At 43.2% G+C, this 21,545-nt stretch overlaps 1 protein-coding gene across 1 annotated transcript in view; it reads left to right on the top strand.

Moving 5' to 3' along the window:
* LOC124259112 overlaps nucleotides 1-15,024 on the top strand; it is a 29,562-nt gene extending 14,538 nt beyond the window's left edge. Inside the window, exons 2-6 of the mRNA XM_046693205.1 lie at nucleotides 4,687-4,889; nucleotides 6,996-7,185; nucleotides 10,770-11,009; nucleotides 13,010-13,048; nucleotides 14,127-15,024. Of these exons, the coding sequence (XP_046549161.1) occupies nucleotides 4,687-4,889; nucleotides 6,996-7,185; nucleotides 10,770-11,009; nucleotides 13,010-13,048; nucleotides 14,127-14,395 (941 nt within the window). The 3' untranslated portion in view covers nucleotides 14,396-15,024. The remainder of the gene's footprint in view (nucleotides 1-4,686; nucleotides 4,890-6,995; nucleotides 7,186-10,769; nucleotides 11,010-13,009; nucleotides 13,049-14,126) is intronic.
* Nucleotides 15,025-21,545: the final 6,521 nt, after the last annotated feature.

Here is a 21,545-nt window from a genome sequence, read left to right as displayed (position 1 = left end):
TACCAAAGTTCAATTCTAGCCCGGATCTTCAAGGATCCACAAAACTAAAGATAACAACTTGCTTCCTTTTATTATTAAATACATATTTTATATAGTAGTAGTAGTATCATCATAAAAGTGTGAGTGTGAGTTTAGTTTTACGCCGCTTTTAGCAATATTCCAGCAATAACACGGAAGAGGACACCTGAAATGGGCTTCACACATTGTACCCATGTGGGGAATCGAACCCGGGTCTTCGGTGTGATGTTAACCACAAGACTCCCCCCACCGCCCCTCATCACTAAAAGACATCATAACGTTTGGTCCTATTTGTTTAGCTAACGAAGTAGTAACATATATATTATCAATCATAAATTTAGTTCTTATTACTTATTGCCGGCTAACTTTTAAATAATCGTTACTGACACTAATTCATACCGGGGCTGTGGGTAGCCTTGTTGGTTAAAGCGCCTGCTCGTCACGTCGAAGACCCGGGTTCGATTCCCCACATGGGTACAATGTGTGAAGCCCATTTCTGGTGTCCCTCGCCGTGATAATGCTGGAATATTGCTGAACTGCGGCGTAAAACCATACTCACTCACTACTAATTCATACAAGTAATACCAGTCATTGTCACCTTGAAAATTACACCAAGAAGTATTTTTACCTCCATACTTGATTTAGACCCGTGAAGATCCGGGTTAGAATTCGTCTTCAGCAACCCATGCTTGTCTAAGAGGCGACTAACGGGATCGGGTGGTCAGACTCGCTGACTTGGTTGACAGCATGTCATCTTATCCGAGTTGTGTGGATCGATGTTCATGCTGTTGATCTCTGGATTGTCTGATACAGGCACGATCATTTACAAGACCGTCATATAGCTGGAATACTGCGTTAAATAACCACCAACCGACCGACCGACCAACCAACCGACCGACCAACCAACCAACCGTCCGACCGACCGACCGACCGACCAACCAACCAACCGACCGACCAACCATACTTGATTTCTCATTAACAATGTACTGCATTTTTCAGCAAACTAGAAATGTTTAACGTAATTTACATCATGTAACTGCAATAATAAGGGTGAAGTTGTAACCATTAAAGTGATAACGTTGATTTTGGTATTGCCTACTTATAACATGGACAACGTATGTGTGTAACAATGAAAGTCTTAATCGAATGAAAGACCAGGGTCCGTATCCACAAAGCAAACTTAGCGAGACGACCTTTCTTAGTTGTACGTATCGGAAATTAAATAGCAGGAGTTACACACCCAATACCATGTCTTTAAAGAACGATACCCAGATAAACTAAACGGGCAAAGGAAAATATACCCACAGTTGATTTTATCTTGGATATTCAATTAAAAATTATATCTGAAGTTAGAAACATTAAATATACTTGTGCTTTGTCAACACTCAAAGAATACTTGTTCGTGGTTTTCTTTTCATAACTAGAAACACATATTTAAAAACATCTCATATATACTCCACACTTGATAGGTATCTAAACGTTTCTGTTTTGGAAATCAATACATTTGTTAAGGCTCTTTTCGGCACAAAGTAAATGGTAGGGTCGTGTTGTTGCAGTTTCTTATTCTCTTCCCAGTCTTCGTTTACCTTTTACGATCTGTTATAGGTGAGGTGAGGTGAAATTGGGTTTAACGTCGTGCTTGAGAATATTTCGCTCATATGACGACGTGCATGCGGTGTGTATGTGTATGTGCGGCTGCTTGTACTAGCCCAGACTTAAGCTGGTTTTATAATGCTAGCCCACTGAGATACCACACCGCAGTGAAGCATGAATACCCCACTCAGACACAGTATACTGACTCCGAGCCGACCAGTCCTTGTTGTACCCATTAATGCCGAGCGCCAGGCAGGGACCAACAAGTACCATATTTTAACGTCTTTTGGTATGACGCGGTCGGGGAACATCTGTTGTAGGAATGAGAGATGGGAAAAGAAACAGAACCAATGTTAACAACATACATGTAAAATAAATAAAAGCATCTGTGCCGAAAATGATGTCTGGTGAAATTCCTTATTTTGACTTGTACTTCTTGCATGTGTTTTTGACGGGTGCCATTGGGGTACAGGATATCACCTTGTATCATCCCTATTTTATAGTGATTTACAAACTGAAATTGATGTATAAACATACGGTCACGATACAGTCGGAATCGTTCAACTGACACTGCTTTCAGATTTCAATGGGCTATGGTTTTGACGTTTATATGTATATAGATGTAATCATGAACCAGCGTACAAGTTTCCCCCGGAGGTTTTTGTTCTTTTTTTAGGAATATTTGCAATGGAATTCCCATGAATTATACGAAACAGGGTAACCCTCAGCCTGTTCAAGTGTTCCTCCCAACCATGGTTCCAATTAACTTCAAGACTATTTACAGTTCATTTTTTCTTGGGGACACGAAATGTTTTGCAAGACATTTCTACTAACATATGTTCACGAGTCATTACTGAAGGGCTTGTCTGCAGCAGTAGGCACATGCTTGCCTGTATATATACACATGTCATAGAGGGCTGCCCCGAGCTGGGCTACGGTGGCTAGGGCTGGGTCTCTGGCGAATACTCCTCGTCCGAAAAAGATCCCGAAAGGTGCTCTGTTTGACATATCGGGGACTTAATGTGCCAGTCCAACGTCCTGGCATAGCTTTCGGCGCTACCTCGTCAACAAACGTTTGCTATCATCTGTGACAAGGATTCAAAACATTGATTCGTCTGTAAACATGGTGTTACGAAATGGGCCCACAGCACTTCCCCAGTGTTTCTTAGCCAATCCAAAGTCTTTGCCGACTAGGGTAAGATGTTAGGGTTATACGTTTCACATAGTCTGTCGTACAGACCCTGAAGCAAATATATCCAAGAAAGCCCGCACAAGTCTAGAAAATGTGGCAAGTCTAGATTTCCTCAGCTTCAGAAAGAAAGTCTCAGGGTTCCTTTTCATTATATTTTTTTTTTTACTATGAACTTTTTTCAGTAAAATATGTTCATTTCAGAGACTAGTTGTTAGTCTACCCTTCACAAGACGTCTGGCTTTTCAAAATGAATAGTAACGGTATTTTACCGTATATATGTTATTATTCGCTTCCATGTTGTTGTACGGAATTCTCTGTTGATAAAAGGAGCAGATTCCAACACTGTCTCGGGGAGGGACATTTTTTAGCTTGTTCTCAGCATCGTTAGATTACTGGTTATGAGTGTTTCATCTCGTTCTGTTCAAGCATGATGTTGTGATAAATGTTGTTGTTAGACGTTGCAAATATTGCTCCATTTAAGTGAGTGAGTTCACTGAGTTTAGTTTTACTCCGCTTTTAGCAATATTCCAGCAATATCACGGCGGAGGACACCAGAATTGGGCTGCACATTGTACCCATGTGACCGCCTCCGTGGTGTAGTGGTTAGAGCGTCCGCCCGGAGAGCGGAAGGTCGCGGGTTCGATCCCCGACCGCGTCATGCCAAAAGACGTTAAAATATGGTACTTGTTGGTCCCTGCCTGGCGCTCGGCATCAATGGGAACAACAAGGACTGGTCGGCTCGGAGTCAGTATAATGTGTCTGAGTGGGGTATTCATGCTTCACTACGGCATGGTATCTCAGTGGGCTAGCACTATAAAACCAGCTTCAGTCTGGGCTAGTACAATTAGCCGCACATACACATACACACGCATGCACGTCGTCATATGAGCGAAATATTCTCAAGCACGACGTTAAACCCAATTTCACCTCACCTTACCTTGTACCCATGTTGGGAATCGAACCCGGATCTTGGGCGTGACGAGCGAACGCTTTAACCACGAGGCTACCTCATCACCCCCATTCAAGTCATAAGTTCCAAAGTTTGATCCGTAGTGTATAAATAAGACTCCAGAGGCAATACGTGTGGTATTGATCTTCACCTTTAATCTGGAGCAGACCACAGGAACGCTTTGCTTTCAAAAAAAAAATATATATATACTAAAAAGGTAAAAGGAAGTTGTCACCGACTTCACTTGACGAATAAAAGAAATAGAAACAAAGACGATTTATAGTAATTATTTTACAAACAGAAATCATTTTCCAATAAATTGACTGAAAATTCATCGTAATTGTATTTGTCGTAATTTATTAAGAAAGAGTCATATGGTTAAAATTAATAATTAAACAAATCAGAGTTCATTCAAAAATTGCATAAGGAGTCACATAATGAGACAGGAGTCAGGGGACACGTCATTAATAGCGAGTGTGACCACCCTGGGCATCCATACACGCCAACACACGTCTCCTTATTGGCGTCAGTTGGCGTCCTGTTCCATAAGTCCAAGAGAGTCTGTTCACGTTCCTGTCGGTTCGCTGGAGGTGGTACACGCTGTCTCAGCTGACGATCAAGATGATCCCAGAGATGTACAATGGGGTTCATGTCTGGGGAACGCGTTGGTCAAGGCAATACGTTGACGTTAACGTTGTGTAGGTATTCTGGAACAATTCTGGCGGTGTGAGGCCTTGCGTTGTCGTGCTGCAAAATGACTCATCTCGGCTGTTCACGAGTAAAGGGCACCACAAACAATTCTTCATCCCTGTATCGCTGGGCATTCAGATTTCCTCGGATGATAACCAGTCTTGTCGTTCTCTATCACTCACTCACTTACCAACGCACTCACGAACTCACTCGTTTGCTAATCATGTATTGTGGTGTTTTCCAGACAAAGAGGGGGGCTTTAAGCTGAACTCCCTGCCTAACGACGTCACCCTGACGTCCTCCAACCATTACGTGGTACCCGGCCCTGAGATGGGTACAAACTTCGATGGTCAGTTCACCCCCAACCCCCAGCAGATGCAGAAGTCGATGAAAATGATCCAGGATTCTATCCTAGTGGTGGCTTCGGAGCAGGACAAGTTGAGAGAGGTCAGTCTTTAGTGGGCAATCGCCACCCACGAATAGGTCACATGGTTGTGCACATAATCAAGGTTAATGTCAAATTTTCTTTTCTCCTATAGTATTGTAGCGCCATGACCGGGTATTAGTACCTGGATGTAGCGCTATATAAATACCCACATTATTATTTACAGATTAAAAATTGTATGCAGCAGAGAGGGTTCGGGTGATCCTGGCACAGTCAGGCTGGTAAGGCTCATCATCAGCTCAGGGCCCTTGCCCCCTCTACACGCAGCCCAGACAGCGAATGGGACTTCTCCCAGGAAACGCTGCCTAGTCGAACCCACCAAGAACTTTCCGGAGAATATGAAGGCTCCCCAACACTGCAGCCTTCTGCATTACCCAGAGTGTCAGAAGGGCTGTACTCCCGGTGGAGAACCTGGGCACTCTCCTGATCTGCGCCAGAGATTAGGAGGTACCAAACCAAGGGCACCGAGAACAATGGGGAGCCTGACGACGAGTGTACTTGGGATGCAAGCGAGACATTTCAAAGGCGAGGGTCCGCATATTTATCATGCTTTTCCTTAATCTTGCCAATCACATTGGTGTCAAAAGGGACAGAAAATTCAATGATATAAATAAATTCATTGGCTTTATCAAAAGGACAAGATCAGGTTTGTTGGCTGGAATTCTTCTGAGGCTGTATATGGGCCTATTCAGAGAAGTTTGAAAGCATCATTTTCCATGACGCCCTGGACATGTTCAGGGTCGTACCATGGATGGACCTCGAGTCAAAGCCACAGGCATGTCGGAGACAGTAGTAAAACAGCGAGCCATGCCATCATGTCGTTTAAGATATGTTGTTTGTGCCAAGGAAGGGCATTCACTGACAAGGTGTTGGACAGTCTCTGTAAATTCATTGCAAAGTCGACATTTCATGTTAATATTCTCTTTAAGAATCACATTTAGGCGATTGCGAGTGGGAAGTGACTGGTCCTGAGCAGCAAATAGGAAGCCCTCAGTTTCACATTTAAGACCAGCCGACTTCATCCAGGCGAAGGAGTCAGTGGGATTGCTATTCTGTTCAACACACTGCATGTACACACGATGCAATGGCTTCTCAGAAAGCTTCTCCACAAAAGACCGACTCTGGGCAGACTTGGTGAAGGACTTCACCTGGTTTACTCCCATCGCTGTACCGTCCAGCAGTACATTGCCTTCATTATTATTATTATTATTATTATTAAATATATGAAAGTCTATAATTATTCATTTTTATAACATTGTCCTTTAGTATTGTTTCTTGCACATCAGGATCAGTTCTCCAGCAGCACAGGAGTGAGTGAGTGAGTTAAAATTTAACGTCACATCGGCAATATTTCAGCCATATCGTGACGACCAGCAGCACAGGAAACGTCAAATGGAGCTCTGTAGAGATGACCTTTTTGTGATCACGATCTGTGTGAGGTGAGGTGAGGTGAGGTGAGGTGAGGTGAGGTGAGGTGAAATTTGGTTTAACGTCGTGCTTGAGAATATTTCGCTCATATGACGACGTGCATGCGTGGGTATGTGTATGTACTAGCCCAGAGATAATTAGACTATTTACTTATGTACATATAGAGGAAGAGGTAAGAATAACGGACATTTCTCCGACGGCGGGGCAGAGGTGGTCAAGTCTCCAAAGGCACCGCAATTCGCTGTACAGAGTTGCGTCCCCTAGGGCCGAGCATCCATGGTCGAATCTCTGAGTATCCTGTTTATGCTTATATATGTAGGTTTGCCAGCACCATACCAATATTCGTGTTACCCGTGAAGATCCGGGTTACAACTGATCTTCAGTAACACATGCTTGTTGTAAGATGCGACTAACGGGATCGGGTGGTCAGGCTCCCAGACTTGGGTGACACATGTCATCGTGTCCCAATTGCGTACATCGATGCTCATGCTGTTGATGACTGGATTGTTTGGTCCAGGCTCGATTATTTACAGACCGCCGCCATATAGCTGGAATATTGCTGAGTGTGGTATTAAACAACAAACAAAAAACAAACAAACCAATGTTCGTGTGTTTCGTCAAGTGACAAATGCTTCATGCAGGCACTACTTCAGACTTTCCTAATATGACTATTATTGCAGGAGTTCCAGCAGGTCATGGTGGACCTACAGGCAGTGAGACAGGAGATGTCTGATGTCAAGGCCGGTCTGAGCCAGTCCCGGACCGAGCTGATGACCTCCGTACGCAGGGCTGACACAGACATCAAGGATCAGGACTCCAGGCTGCAGAAACTCGTCCTGAACGTCTCCAGTATCGACAGGTCACTCGAGGGTAAGATTAGTTAGTGAGTGAGTGGGTGAGTGAGCACGTTTTTTGCGCAGATTTTAGCAATATTCCAGCAATATCACGGCGGGGGACCGAGAAATTGGTTCACACATTGTACTCATGTAGGGAATCGAACCCGGGTCTTTAGCGTGACGAGCGGATGCTTTAACCCTTAGGCTACCGCCCCGGGTAAGATGAAGTCGTAAGATGGACGCTTAGGGGAGGCATACTTTCAACTACAAAAAGTTTTCATCGAAATAAGAATACAAAATTTGATGTCCACACTGGCGCATGAGGTTTTGTTAATATGCTGACCAATCATAAAGCCAGGTTGGAGAGATGTAGGACTTATTTCTAATGCAAACAAAACTGCTGAGGGTGGAGCAGTTTCTGTTTTTATCCCACTAAGAATACACAACTAACACAACCAGGAAATGACCTTGGCTGTTTAATACAGTGTCAAGCACAGATAACAGAACCTGCTGCATGTGACACCAGAAATCTGGCAAATATATTTCGTTTTTGGCAATGGAATTGACTGACCCGTAGTATTAACAGTGCGGCGCAGATGTCCCTGATTTTAGCCCCGAGAGGCATTACTGTTAAGAATAGCTAACAGGCTTCTGTTTAAGAATAATTCCTTGTCTCTTCCATCTCATACATCCCTAAGTTCTCAAGTTCTCATACTTCTTTTCTCAGAATATTTTCACAATCAGAGAATCACTATCACATGATCACCTTCCACACAGTGACCCTCAACCAGCAGCTGCATTTCCATGCCTATCCCATTTCCGACCAGCAACAGAAGCAGAGATTGTGAAACTTGTTTCTAAGTCACCGACAAAGTCATGTATTCTTGACCCTATAGCTACATAGCTTCTTCCGCCATATAGCTGGAATATTGCTGGGTAACTGAGTAACTAAAATCACTACATGGCTTCTTAAAACCTCTCTGGATACCTTTGCTCCTCTATTGACCTCTGTTGTCAATAAATCTCTTCAGGAGGGTGTGATGCCGGATACGTTGAAAATTGGAGTTCACTCCTGAAGAAGAAAAGTTTAGATCAAGAGCTCTTAAAAAATTATCGGTCTGTCACCTCAAAGTTGATTGAATATGTGGTCACAACATGACCCAAGGGACACATGACCTTAAATGGGTGTTTCGAAGTTATGCAATCAGCATACCGGAATTTCCACTCCACGAAAACCGCATTCGTTAAAGTGCACAGTGACATCCTGAGAGCTGTTGACAAAGATGGTGCTGCAGTATTGGTTCTACTCGATCTGAGTAGTGCCTTCGATACTATCGACCATACTATTCTGATGCCCACACCTGAGACCAGGATGGGTATTAGAGGAACTGCTCTTCAGTGGTTTGAATCCTACATATCAGGTAGTTATCAATCGGTGATCATTGATGGTCACATCTCCAGTCCTAAGAATCTTGCTTATGGCGTGCCCCAAGGATCGGTTCTTGGACCTGTACTCTTCACCATTTACACATCTCCTCTAGGTGATATCGTCAGATCCTTCAACCTTGGACTGCATATATATGCTGACGACACTCAGATTTACACATTTCAAACCCTTACTTTCCTCATCAGCTGTGTCTTCATTTCTCACCATTGAAGAGTGTGTCAGCTGCATAAAAAACTGGATGTCGTCACACTACCTCAAACTGAATGATGATGAAACAGAACTTATAGTTTTCCAGCCTAAGTGTCTCCAAACCAGTATCTCTCTTCCTAAATTCAGCATCGGTCAGTGTGAGATTCAGCCAAAGCTTGAGGTGCATAATTTGGGAGTTATTTTTGATTCCTCACTATCCATGGAGCCACACATCAGTGACATCTGTAGAAGGGCGTACTACCACATTCGCAACATCGGCATGATTCGACGATACCTGGACGTCAAGACTACAGTATCTCTTATTCAGGCATATGTAACATCTCGTCTCGACTACTGTAATGCTCGTCTTTTGAGTCTCCCAAATCATCTTATACACAAACTTCAGAAGGTACAGAATACTGCGGCCAGAGTGATCTCTCAGTCAAAGAAATCGGACCACATTACTCCCGTTCTTCACTCACTTCATTGGCTTCCCGTCCACTACCGCATAAAATATAAAACTCTACTCCTATGTGTCAAAAGTATCCATGGTCTAGCTCCTCAGTACCTCTGTGATCTGTTCCACCGTTATACGCCTGCACGTTCCCTCCAATCAAATGACCAGTGTCTTTTGACAATTCCTGTGACTAGGACAAAACCATATGGTGACAGGTCACTAAAGATGGCTGGCCCTCATCTCCGGAACAATCTCCCATCTCACCTCAGAACACAACCAGATTTAGCTGTTTTTAAATCAAATCTAAAGACTTGTCTCTTCATTGAAGCATTTGAACTCTATGTGATATCAATACCATCTTAGAGCCAAAGCGCCTTCGAGCGGTTTACGGATATTGGCGCTATACAAGTATTTGTATGTATGTATGTATTACTAGTAATGGCCTGACAATTTTCTGTCTACATCTAGACTTCGTAACGAATGTCACATGCACGACTGAGCAGAGAGTACGAGCACTTATTGGACTACTTTGTTTATTTAATATAGTATGTATTTGAAAGTATCAGAGACCGTTGATACGTGCCAGTATACCGAAATGACCCTTGAGCATCTGGCAAGTGATCAGTATTAACAATGACGTAATTATTGTCTTCAGGGCTCGTCCCCCGGCCGAATGAATGAACGAACGATCGCGAATGAATGGTGCCTGTGCCCATATTTATTTACTTTCCAATGTGTTTCCCCAACATGTGTATATTATCATCGTTTTTATCCCACCGGCATGTAATGCGGTGGGATATAGTCGTCGCCTCGTCCGTCCGTCCGTCCGTCCGTAATTATTTTGTTTCCGGAGCATAACTCAAAGACCGTTCGATATTTTTCAACAAAAATTGGTAGACATGTCAAACAGAACCTTAAGTGGTACCTTTTGCTATTTGCAGATTTTTGGCATTTTTATTTTCCCCGGTTTCCATGGAAACGATTCGGACTTAGTCCCAAAATCGAGGGTGGGCTTCGTTTCCTGAGCATAACTCAAGAACCGTTCAATATTTTTCAACAAGACTTGGTAGATATATCAAGCATAACCTAAGGTGGTGCCTTTTGCTATTTGCAGATTTTTGGCATTTTTATTTTTCTTGGTTACCGTGGAAACGATTCAGACTTAGTCTCAAAAGGGCGGTGTAGGTTTCGTTTCCGGAGCACAACTCAAAAACTTCTTAATATCTTTCAGTAAAACTTGGCAGATATGTGAGGCAGATCTTGAAGTGGTGCCTTTTGCTATTTGCAGATATTTGTCATTTATTTTTTCCATGATTTCCATGGAACGATTTGCACTTAGTCTAAAATCAAACTGGACTTTAAGTAACTGTCAGATGATTTGTTCTTTCAAAGATGTGGGGGCCGGGGGGATATGTCATCTTCTGATGACTCTTGTTTGTCATAATATTTATCTTAGTCACAGTGGTCACAGACGTACCTATATTTTCGACTTATAAATATCTCGAATTACGTTTTGTGCTTTCAGCCTTCCATAGAAGTTTTCACGAGCTATCCAGTCTGAACCGGTCAGTACTGGTTGCCATGAAGGTGCAGAAGCAGACGCGACAGAAGCTGACGGGGTTGACGGGAGACGTGAAGACGCTGAAGAGCGACGTCGGGGACCTCCAGGAGAACTGGAACAAGACGATGAAGGAGACGGCCCGGCGTCTGCAGCGGAGCTACACCGTAGGGAAGGATGTCAACAAACTCCAAAAACAGTTCCACTGTAAGTACCCGGATGTGTGCTGTGAGGACGTGACTTGTTTTTGGAAGGTATTTCAGTTGTATCACAGCGTGTCAGTTGGATACAGGTGGAAAGCCGCCCCAGTAACGCCATAGACCTTTACACTATAGCGGAAAACAAGATGCATTTTTTTCAGCACAACTCAGCTAATACATTAGCCATATTAATCTCAAACCAGAAAGCGGGATCGGGTGGTCAGGCTCGCTGACTTGGTTGACACATGTCATCGTTTCACAATTGCGTAGATCGATGCTCATGCTGTTGATCACTGGAATATCTGGTCCAGACTCGATTATTTACAGACCGCCGCCGTATAACTTGAATATTGCAGAGTGCGGCGTAAAACTAAACTCACTCACTCAGACAAGAAAGTATCGAAGTTGAAAATATTCAAATGGAAACTCTGCAAACTGTAGTGGATGGAAAAAACCTACGAACACCCTGTCGTCATTAGTTGCTATGAAAAGTCTGGAAGTGATGCCATTGATCCACCTTCATAGGGACGATAAAATATGGTACTTGTTGGACCCTGCCTGGCGCTCGGCATTAATGGTCAAGGACTGGTCGGCTCGGAGTCAGTATAATTTGTCTGAGTGGGGTATTCATGCTTCACTGCGGCATGGTATCTCAGTGGGCTAGCACTATAAAACCAGCTTCAGTCTGGGCTAGTACAAGCAGCCACACATACACATACACACACATGCACGTCGTCATATGAGCGAAATATTCTTAAGCACGACGTTAAACCCAATCTCACCTCACCTCACCTTCATAGGCTGTGATACTGACAACGTCAGATGCTTGCTCAAACTTGATCTATGTTGTCAACATCAATCAAAACATCAGTGAGTGAGTGAGTAGTGGTTTACGTCGTTTCAAGCAATATTAACGCGTACAGCAAGGGCACCCATGATGAACTTCACACAGTGGACTATTCGAACCTGGTCCTTCGGCGAAACAGGCAAACGTTTAACCACTGGGCTAGCCCAATGCTGTACCTCTCGTTCGAGTGTCATTAAACCCTGCTCAGTCTACTGAGGTCTATACGTGTCACAGAACTATGGGACCGCCTCCGTGGTGTAGTGGTTAGAGCGTCCGCCCGGAGAGCGGAAGGTCGCGGGTTCGATCCCCGACCGCGTCATACCAAAAGACGTTAAAATATGGTACTTGTTGGTCCCTGCCTGGCGCTCGGCATTAATGGGTACAACAAGGACTGGTCATGCTTCACTGCGGCATGGTATCTCAGTGGGCTAGCACTATAAAACCAGCTTCAGTCTGGGCTAGTACAAGCAGCCACACATACACATACACACGCATGCACGTCGTCATATAAGCGAAATATTCTTAAGCACGACGTTACAGATAATTTCCCCTCACCTCACCTCACCTCACCTCACCTCACCTCACCTCACAGAACTATGGAATCCTAGACGGGACGCGTTGTCGCACTTACAAAAAGCACGAAAAACTGGCAAAATTAACCAAAATTAACCAAACAATGCGACAACGCGATATTTTGGCCATTTGTCGGATTGTCGTGCTTTGAATAATACTTTTTTATTCAACCAAAAAACGACAATGCGACATAGCGATAGTTTTCAAGGTCAATATATGTCGCGTTGTCGTTCTGTCGCCCCATGCAACAACGAGACACTGTCCTTCTAGGATTCCAAACAGAACTGTTCACGTTTCAGGGATTGATCAGAGATGTTCTTTAAATACCACCACAAAGCCCACTAATATCTTCAGTCAGATCTACCTGTGTGACTTTTAAGTGGAATGTTCTGCGCCAACAAGCAAACCTCAAATAAAAGCAAGCGATTCGTGTTTATCATTGGCGTCCAGATAGACGTGGTTAAACGCACGTGGACTTTCATGTGAGAGAAAATAGAACGAGCACTTAGAAATGTTAGAAAAGCACAGGTGCTTAATCTGATACAAATGCGTGTAAATTTAACTAGGAATTCCCCTTTGTGTTTCAGCTTTGAAGACAAGATTTACAAGACTCCAAGGGAAAAGATGTAAGTATGCCGTTACCGTATAACGAACGATTGGCGTTAAGGTGTTCAACTGCAATATACAAATAAATAATTAACAATATTTTGTCATGTGCGTTGATCACAAGGATCTAGTTTGGTCATTATGTTTTTCGTCTGATAAGTGTACTGGGGATTCCGGGTTAGAATAAAAAATTGATGCTTGTCAGAGGTGACTAAGTTAATAAAGTAGCCCGACTTAGATGACTGCGTGCTCATGGCATCGATCACTGTTTTGTATGGCCCGCATTCGGGTTTAAAGCTCTCAGCCTACAGCTCGGTCCACAGTCAAGCCGCTATGCTTGTCCATGATCGAGCTTTCTGCCTTATAAATATTTTTTTGTTTTTGTTCAACGCCGTACTCAGCAATATTCGAGCTATATGGCGGCGATCTGCAAATAATCGAGTTTTGACCCGACAATCCAGTGATCAACATCATGAGCATAGATTTACGCAAATGGGATTCGATGACATATGTCAACTAAGTCAGCAAGCCTGACCACCTGATTCGCCCGATACGTCTCAAAGGAAAATAGCGCGTCTGAAGTGAGTACAATAGGGTCGATGCCCGGAAGTGTCATACCAAAGGACGATAAATGATGATGCTTGTTATTACATTGTCTGGCTCTCGATCTTAGGAGATACAACAAGGACCGGTGGGCTCGGGGTCAGTATACTGTATCTGAGTGGGGTACCGGTATTAAACCTGAGGCTCAGTATCAGTGGGCTCCGTGGGCTGTTGCTATGCAACTGGCTACAGTCTGTATTTGTACAAGTAGCCGCACAAATCTGTATGCACGTCGCTACGTCCGTGCAATGACCTTGAACGCGACGTTAAAACCAGCCCCTTATATGTTCCTATGGGGACCTTCGCCCACTTTGTAATCAAAGGGGTGGTTGGGTAGCCTAGTGGTTAAAGCGTTCGCTCGTCACGCCGAATACCCTGGTTCGATTCTCCACATGGGTACAATGTATGAAACCCCGCAGTGATATTGCTGGAATATTGTTAAAAGCGGCGTAAAACTAAACTCACTCACTTGTAATCAAACCTCTCTTCTTCCAGGTGAATCCGGGCGATGGCTGTTCATGAACTACCCATTCTCCTACGGAAAATGGCCTCAGACACACGTCGTCAAGTTCGCAGAGCCGTTTTCCCGACGTCCTGAAATTTCTTACGGCATGGCGCAACTTGACGTCAACTACCGCTTCAACACCAGGGCCAGGGTGCGGGTCATGGGTCTCAACTCCAAGGGCTTCACCCTGGCGTGTGATGGCTGGTACAACACGAGGCTATACAGGGTTGAGGTGTCCTGGATGGCCTGTGCTGCGTAGACTAGAGAACGTCGTGATGGACTAATGACGACCTTGAACGACGTTCAGCGTCCTTGACATACAGTGAACAAAACAATATGTGACTGGTGTGTGGAAGTGTAGCTGAAACTTATTGACGCCGGACAATGTCCAATTACCTTGGGTTTGCGTGCTTCTCAGACTTCATATTTTAGTTCAACTTGTTTTAAAGTATTCATCTGTATGCAGTACATTTAACTGATGAACCGGTGATTGCACTATATTTTATTGCGATCATTACTCAAGGACATGCAAGTGTTGGCTTTGCAGTTCAGAATCGCAAACCTGTTGGAAGATATATAGTAGGAATTAATTGTGCTACCTAGTTTTACTTTATGTTTATGATAATCATAATTGCTGCTGTTATTACACCATATATACAGTGACATAGATAGGTTAATTATTTCGTTTTTCTCCCGTATACATTTCTCACAGTGCGAACTCAGCAGTAGTTGAAGCGCTCGGAAAATCACCATACCTTAAAACATAGTAAACACCATATTGTCAAACACTCATTCAATATTTCTTTCTTATACACAGTTAAATATCTCCAGTTTGTGGTATGTTAGAAATGAAAATGTTTAATTACGTGATAAATATTACTGTTCAAATGTTGTTACCTTTTCGCCTCTGGCAACCCAATTGTCTCGAATTTACCATCATTTACGATATGATCCATGGTCCCAACTGAGCGGCAAGGGTTTGATCTCCCCAAACATGTTAGTTTAGATTTCATATATACTGATGTCGAGAACCAAATGATTATTGAAACCTCGAACATGGTGTTGTGGGTACACGGTGACTCGAACTAAGCGTGGCCGTATATAACTTCGAGATATCTGGACATTCGAAATTGCGAGGAATAGACTGTCAAAAAGATCAAGTAAGACTTGTATTCATTCATACTAATGTCACTGTATATGTGAGAAAGTATAAACACCATTAGACACAGCCTCCTTGCATTACCCCGAAACTGGTAGTCGCTTCACAACGACTGTCGCCATTTATAGTATGTTCAGCACTGTGATACAACATTGTTTCGGTTTATCAAGGTGAGCTTACTCGACAGATCTGTTTGCATCACTCTCTTGATGAGCGACACAGGACAAGTGAAATTTAGTACCTTAAAAAAAAGCTTTTATCCCGACCATACGCTGTGTTTCATTGGTTTGGGATGTTCCTCTCCCAGTAAAGGTACGTTCTCACGGTGCCAACCTGTAGCATGCAACGCCAGAACACCCTTATCGTAACGGTTTTAGATCGCATACGGAGAACTGAAGGTCGCGGGTTCGATCCCCGACCGCCTCATACCAAAATATGGTACTTGTTGGTCCCTGCCTGGCGCTCGGCATTAATTTGAGTACAAGGACTGGTCGGCTCGGAGTCAGTATAATGTGTCTGAGTGGGGTATTCATGCTTCACTGTGGCATGGTATCTCAGTGGGCTAGCACTATAAAACCAGCTTAAGTCTGGGCTAGTACATGCAGCCACACATACACACGCATGCACGTCGTCATATGAGCGAAATATTCTTAAGCGACGTTAAACCCCATTTCACTTCACCTCATTTAAATCACATACAACAAGATGCAGCCGATTTGTGAGACATAGGACTTGAGTACTACGAGTCGCAAGCATTCCACCAATCAAACCGCTTAGATCGATGTGCACCTGGAAGTGACGTCCCTTTGTGTGTCTTGTGGTCTCACAGAGAAGAAACTAATAGTGGTGTTCCGATTAATTTAAATAATCGAAGATTGGTCGCAGTGACCAAACGACCAAGCAAACGATCACATTTCTCATAATCGAACATAAACGATTTTGGAACTACTGTTTTAGTCTTTGAAATACTTGACAATGGAACATATCGTTGAGGTTGTCAGGGCCTGAAAACGTGTTTAATTCTTAGAAAACTCACTTCACTAACTGAAAAACAAAGACTGAATATTTCTTGAAGACTCCGGGAAGTTTATGTTCATGATATATTAGTCATCACTTTAAAGTAGCAAGTTGCATCATGTTATACATATCTGCAATAACAACCTGGATAGGAAAATCTGAAAATGACGCTAACCAATTTTTGTCGATGATTGTTCGTTGGTAATGAAGCAATCATCAATTGTGAGATTTCAACCAATTCCCAACACTAGAAACTAAACGGTTAAAAATGTGTCTTTTCCATACGGAGACAACTCTTCGAAGACCTGGAATCGCCCTGCTCTAGCTCTCAAAACAGCGAATTACAGCCGTGTTTCGTCTGGGAATCCACGCCGATTTAGGCCATTATTCCTTGCTGACAAATACATTAACACCAGCTTCTCTTCTTCCCATAATGAATCGTTGTTACTGAGTCTTGCGTGATAATCTCGCGAGAAACGACTTCTATGTGACTTTAAAACTACCCACAAACCAAGATCTTAACGACTTTTATTGTCGACAATACAGGTTATTGCAACAAGTGGCACCGTGAGCACGCATCTTAACAAATTATGCCAGATGCGCCCAGACAAAACACCATGTGCCCATGCATGTCTCTCCTGAATAGAATTCCGCCATGCAAACGCTGTTTTCTTGTCAATAGATACAGTCAGGCCGCGATAATCCGAACAGTGCCGTTTTTCATCCAAAATGTTCGGATAGTGAATCGTTCGGTTTGCTGAAACAATTCTAGCACACGACACTGCAGTGAGTTACTTCCCTTTCACTTCACTGTTGGAGACAACAGAACGTATACATGTTTATCATCTAATGGAGATTGTTATCGGTGCAATAAAGCAATCTGATAAACTTGGTATACAAATCTGATAACTATGCAAATTACGTCAATCCACACACTACTTTCACAAAACTCCATACCCGCCATGCGAATCCCAAAACGTTTTTAATATTTCATTGATGACGTCGTCGCGAGTTTACATAGTTTGTAAACAAACATGGCTGCCCCCATTCTCAAAATAGGTGATTCTGAGGCACGACTGAAAGGCAATCCATAGGCGGATCCAGAGTAGTGTTAGTGTGTGTGTGTGTGTGTGTGTGTGTGTGTGTGTGTGTGTGTGTGTGTGTGTTTGTGTGTGTGTGTGTGTGTGTGTGTGTGTGTGTGTGTGTGTGTGTGTGTGTGTGTGTGTGTGTGTGTGTGTGTGTGTGTGTGTGCAGAGGTGCGCACCACCACCCCAACCTTTTTGTCCTGAAAGTTTATTAAATGACCATTGAAACTCGGTTGAAAATGAAGTGTGCACCCTCCCTTTTCTCAATAGTGTGCACCCCCCCCTCTCAAAAAGCTGTATCCGCCCCTGCAATCGTCTAAGAAAGGTACCAGCCAAGGATTTCGATCTATCGATCACAATACAGACGACGAATCGATTCCGTCAGGTATCAGAAACTGATATTGATGAGGTGATTACCCGCAATGAAAATAGAAACACTGGCAGGAAAATACTGCCTGATTTTGTTGTTCCTTTTAGAAAGAAAGATCTTATTTTAAGCATGAGTTGTTTGCACTGTATTAGCGACTAGTCACAACATGTTGCCGTCATGAACGACCTTCACCTTGGTCTAAGTATTCTTACGCGAATGTTCGATTCTCTTCAAATAAATTCACGTACGATTTGCTTCTTTTTTAGAGTAATTTTAAGAATGACATTATATGATAAAGAGATTATTAACCTCGTGTGTTTCCCTATCAGTAATATCATATATTAGGAATACAAATTATGTATTATGCTCGACAAAGAAGATATTAGAAATTCAATAGTTATATGAACATATGGTTGCTCTTTGAAACATTATGCAAATAATCATGTTATGCAGTTTCCCAATTGCATAGAATGATGCTCATGATGTCGATCATTGGATTGTCTAGTCCAAATTCAATTATTTACACACCGCCGCCATATAGCTGTAACATTGCTGAGTGCGGCGTTAACCAACCACCCTACCAACCAACCTACCATTCCAAAATGTCTTCTCGGACATCTTTGGGAGGAATCCATTCTGAAAATGGTTCCCTTGACCTTGAATAACGCCACCTGGCGACACTCACCGTCATACAGAAATATGTGAGCGAGTGAGTCGTGTTTTACGCCACTTTAAACAACATTCCACCAAAACGCAGCGAAGGACACAAGGAATTACCTTCATGTGAGGAATCGAACCCGGACCAACCGGACGAGCAAACGCGTTTACAATTTAGCTACACCACCTCCCCGCAAAGAAATACTCCATATATCAATTTGCATTGTACATTATGCAATAACAATAAAATGTGTCCTCTGTATCAGTCGTCTTCTTGTTGCACGACATATACTGAGTGAAACAAATAAGGGAACACCACTTCATCGCAGCGTTCCTCTATTTATTCTCCCATAGTGCAATACAAAGCTTGTGAAGAAACCTGGAAAAGAATAAAGGAACGCTTGTACTTCCCCGTGTTCCCTTATATGTTTCCCTCAGTTTATGTGGGGAGGAATCGGTATACGATGTGCAGTCATGTGATATTACTACTCCACAACTGCCAGGTTTATGTAGATACCGGAATAACCCGAGTAGAACCGAATTTCCCTTACGTATCATTACGAACATTCTCTCGGCCAATACACACATATATTGGCACATACTAAACATACCAAGCACATCTCGGTAAACACACGTACAGCAAATCCGAATGTTCATGTTCTGGAAAAAAAGATATTCCCCGAATCGTGTTTCACGTGAACTCGTGTTCTCTGGTACATTTAAGGTGAGGCGGCAGACATGGTTATTTACTGTTAGTCTCTCGAGTATCCCGAACCTCGACAAGGGACTTCTGAATGACTACCAGTCACTTCCGGTGGGAGCCTGAGTCGTGTGTTCAGCATTACTGTACAGGCGAAATGGCGCGAGAACTGCACGGCACGTACAGTGCTGACGACTTCAGTAATGCACTGGGGTTTCTAAAGCGTGAGGGGCGGTGAGGCAGCCTAGTGGTTAAAGCATTTTTTGTTGTCCCCCCGCCGTGATATGTCAGGAATATTGCTAAAATGCGGCGTAAAACTAAACTCACTCACTTCTAAAGTGTGAGACCCGTGAAGATCCGTTTTAGGAATTGATCATTGGTGAGTGAGTGAGTGAGTGAGTTTAGTTTTACGCCGCACTCAGCAATATTCCAGCTATATGGCGGCGGTCTGTAAATAACAGTGATCAACAGCATGAGCATCGATCTGCGCAATTGGGAACCGATGACATGTGTCAACCAAGTCAGCGAACCTGACCACCCGATCCCGTTAGTCGCCTCTTACGACAAGCAAAGTCGCCTTTTAGGGCAAGCATGGGTTGCTGAAGACCTATTCTACCCCGGATCTTCACGGGTTGATCATTAGTAACCCATGCTTGACGTAAGAGGCGGCTGTCGGGATCGGGTGGTCAGGCTCGCTGACTTGGTTGACACTGGTCATCGTATCATAATTGGTAGATCGATACTCATGGTGTTGATCACTGCACTGTCTGGTCCAGACGCAATTATTTTCAGATTGACACCATATAGCTGGAATATTGCCGAGTGCGGCGTTAAACAACAAACAATCGAGGGCGTGTGTCATCCTAATTTCACAACGGTACTGTAAAAAAGAGATTTTGTTACGTTCCCAAACGATAAACTGTCGTAGGAATACTGTATTGAAGGAAGATGCTCTACAGATATGCGTATGTCAAACTAAAAACAAAGTTAAACACTGCCATTAGTGACTGGTCATGTCTTATAAAGGGCGGGTGGACCGTACGATCTGGTATTGGGGTCGTATCATAGCTTGTACCCTTTAGTGATGAAGAAAACCCTTTTCGCTGTAGGGGCGGTGGCGTAGCCTAGTGGTTAAAGCATTCGTTCGCCATGTCGAAGACCCGGGTTCGATTACCCGCATGGGTAGAAATGAAAGCCCATTTCTGGTGTCCCCCGCCTTGATATTGCTGAAACGGCGTAAACCTAAATTAACTCATTCACTCTTTCGCTATATCATTGTTCTTTGACCCACTTCGTAGCATAAAAAAGAGGACCTGTCATGAAGGTGCCAATCTTGTCAATATTACCTTTCATAGGGTTCCTATCGACAACTTCCTACAGATCAAACCATTATAATGACGTCACGACATTGTAGTTGCACGTGACTCTGAGACAGGAAGTCAGAAAAATATTTCGACTCTGTTAATTCCGAAAGAGAAATTAACCTGGACATTCTTCTTCAAGGAGTTTGTGTATGAAAATATGGACCCGACTTTATTTTTTTCCAGAAGAAGAATGCAATAATGTTTTGGTCCAAACGTGTATATCCCACCGTGTATAAGACTTCCCCGAGTTCTACTGTAAACAGTTTGTTTGTGGTAATGTATCTCACTGAGTGAGTGAGTGAGTTTGGTTTTACGCCGCTTTTAGCAATATTCCAGCAATATCACGGCGGGGGACACCAGAAATGGGCTTAACACATTGTACCCATGTGGGGAATCGAACCCGGGTCTTCGGCGTGACGAGCGAACGCCTTAACCACTAGGCTCTCCCACCGCCCCGTATCTCACTGAGAATCTCCAGGATACAATGGCACGTGTTCCGTGACTGTCATAGTTCATCCCGTAGTGATACCATCGTTACTGATACTGTACAAACAAATTGATTTAATTTTCACTGATCAACGAGATGATTATTTTCACCGAAGTAAAGATAATAGCAGATTATGATTCTGAAACATGAATTCACAAGCCATTCTGTAAGTGCACTTCTAAAGTAAACCTCACGTAAACATAAATCGTTATGCAATTCGATAGGAATATCTATGTATAGATTATAACAGAGACTGCAGCAACAGTTTCACGACATAAAAAACCTAAAACATTGTTTTCTCTCAAAATATTTAATCAACAGTTTAATGCAATATCTGTAGCATGCGATTACATCTTATAAATACTGAATTTAAAAATACTGAAAAACGAACATTTTATCAGGAATTTGAAGATAAGGCAGACCAAATGTAGTCAGAGCTTAACTTTAAAAAGTCACAAAGACAAAAAAGTTACACAGGCCCGTTCAGAAATAAAAAGTTTCGCTGGGAGTTACCCATTCTCTTCCCACAGAGGTTACTTGTCATATCTTCCTACGATTCTCGTAAAATCC

The sequence above is a fragment of the Haliotis rubra genome, unplaced genomic scaffold (assembly GCF_003918875.1).
Source record: "Haliotis rubra isolate DU_JTF1 unplaced genomic scaffold, ASM391887v1 Scf71, whole genome shotgun sequence".
In the NCBI taxonomy this organism is placed as follows: domain Eukaryota; kingdom Metazoa; phylum Mollusca; class Gastropoda; order Lepetellida; family Haliotidae; genus Haliotis; species Haliotis rubra.
The sequence above is the reverse complement of the archived record's forward strand: the minus strand, read 5'-3'. Positions and strand labels throughout refer to the sequence as shown.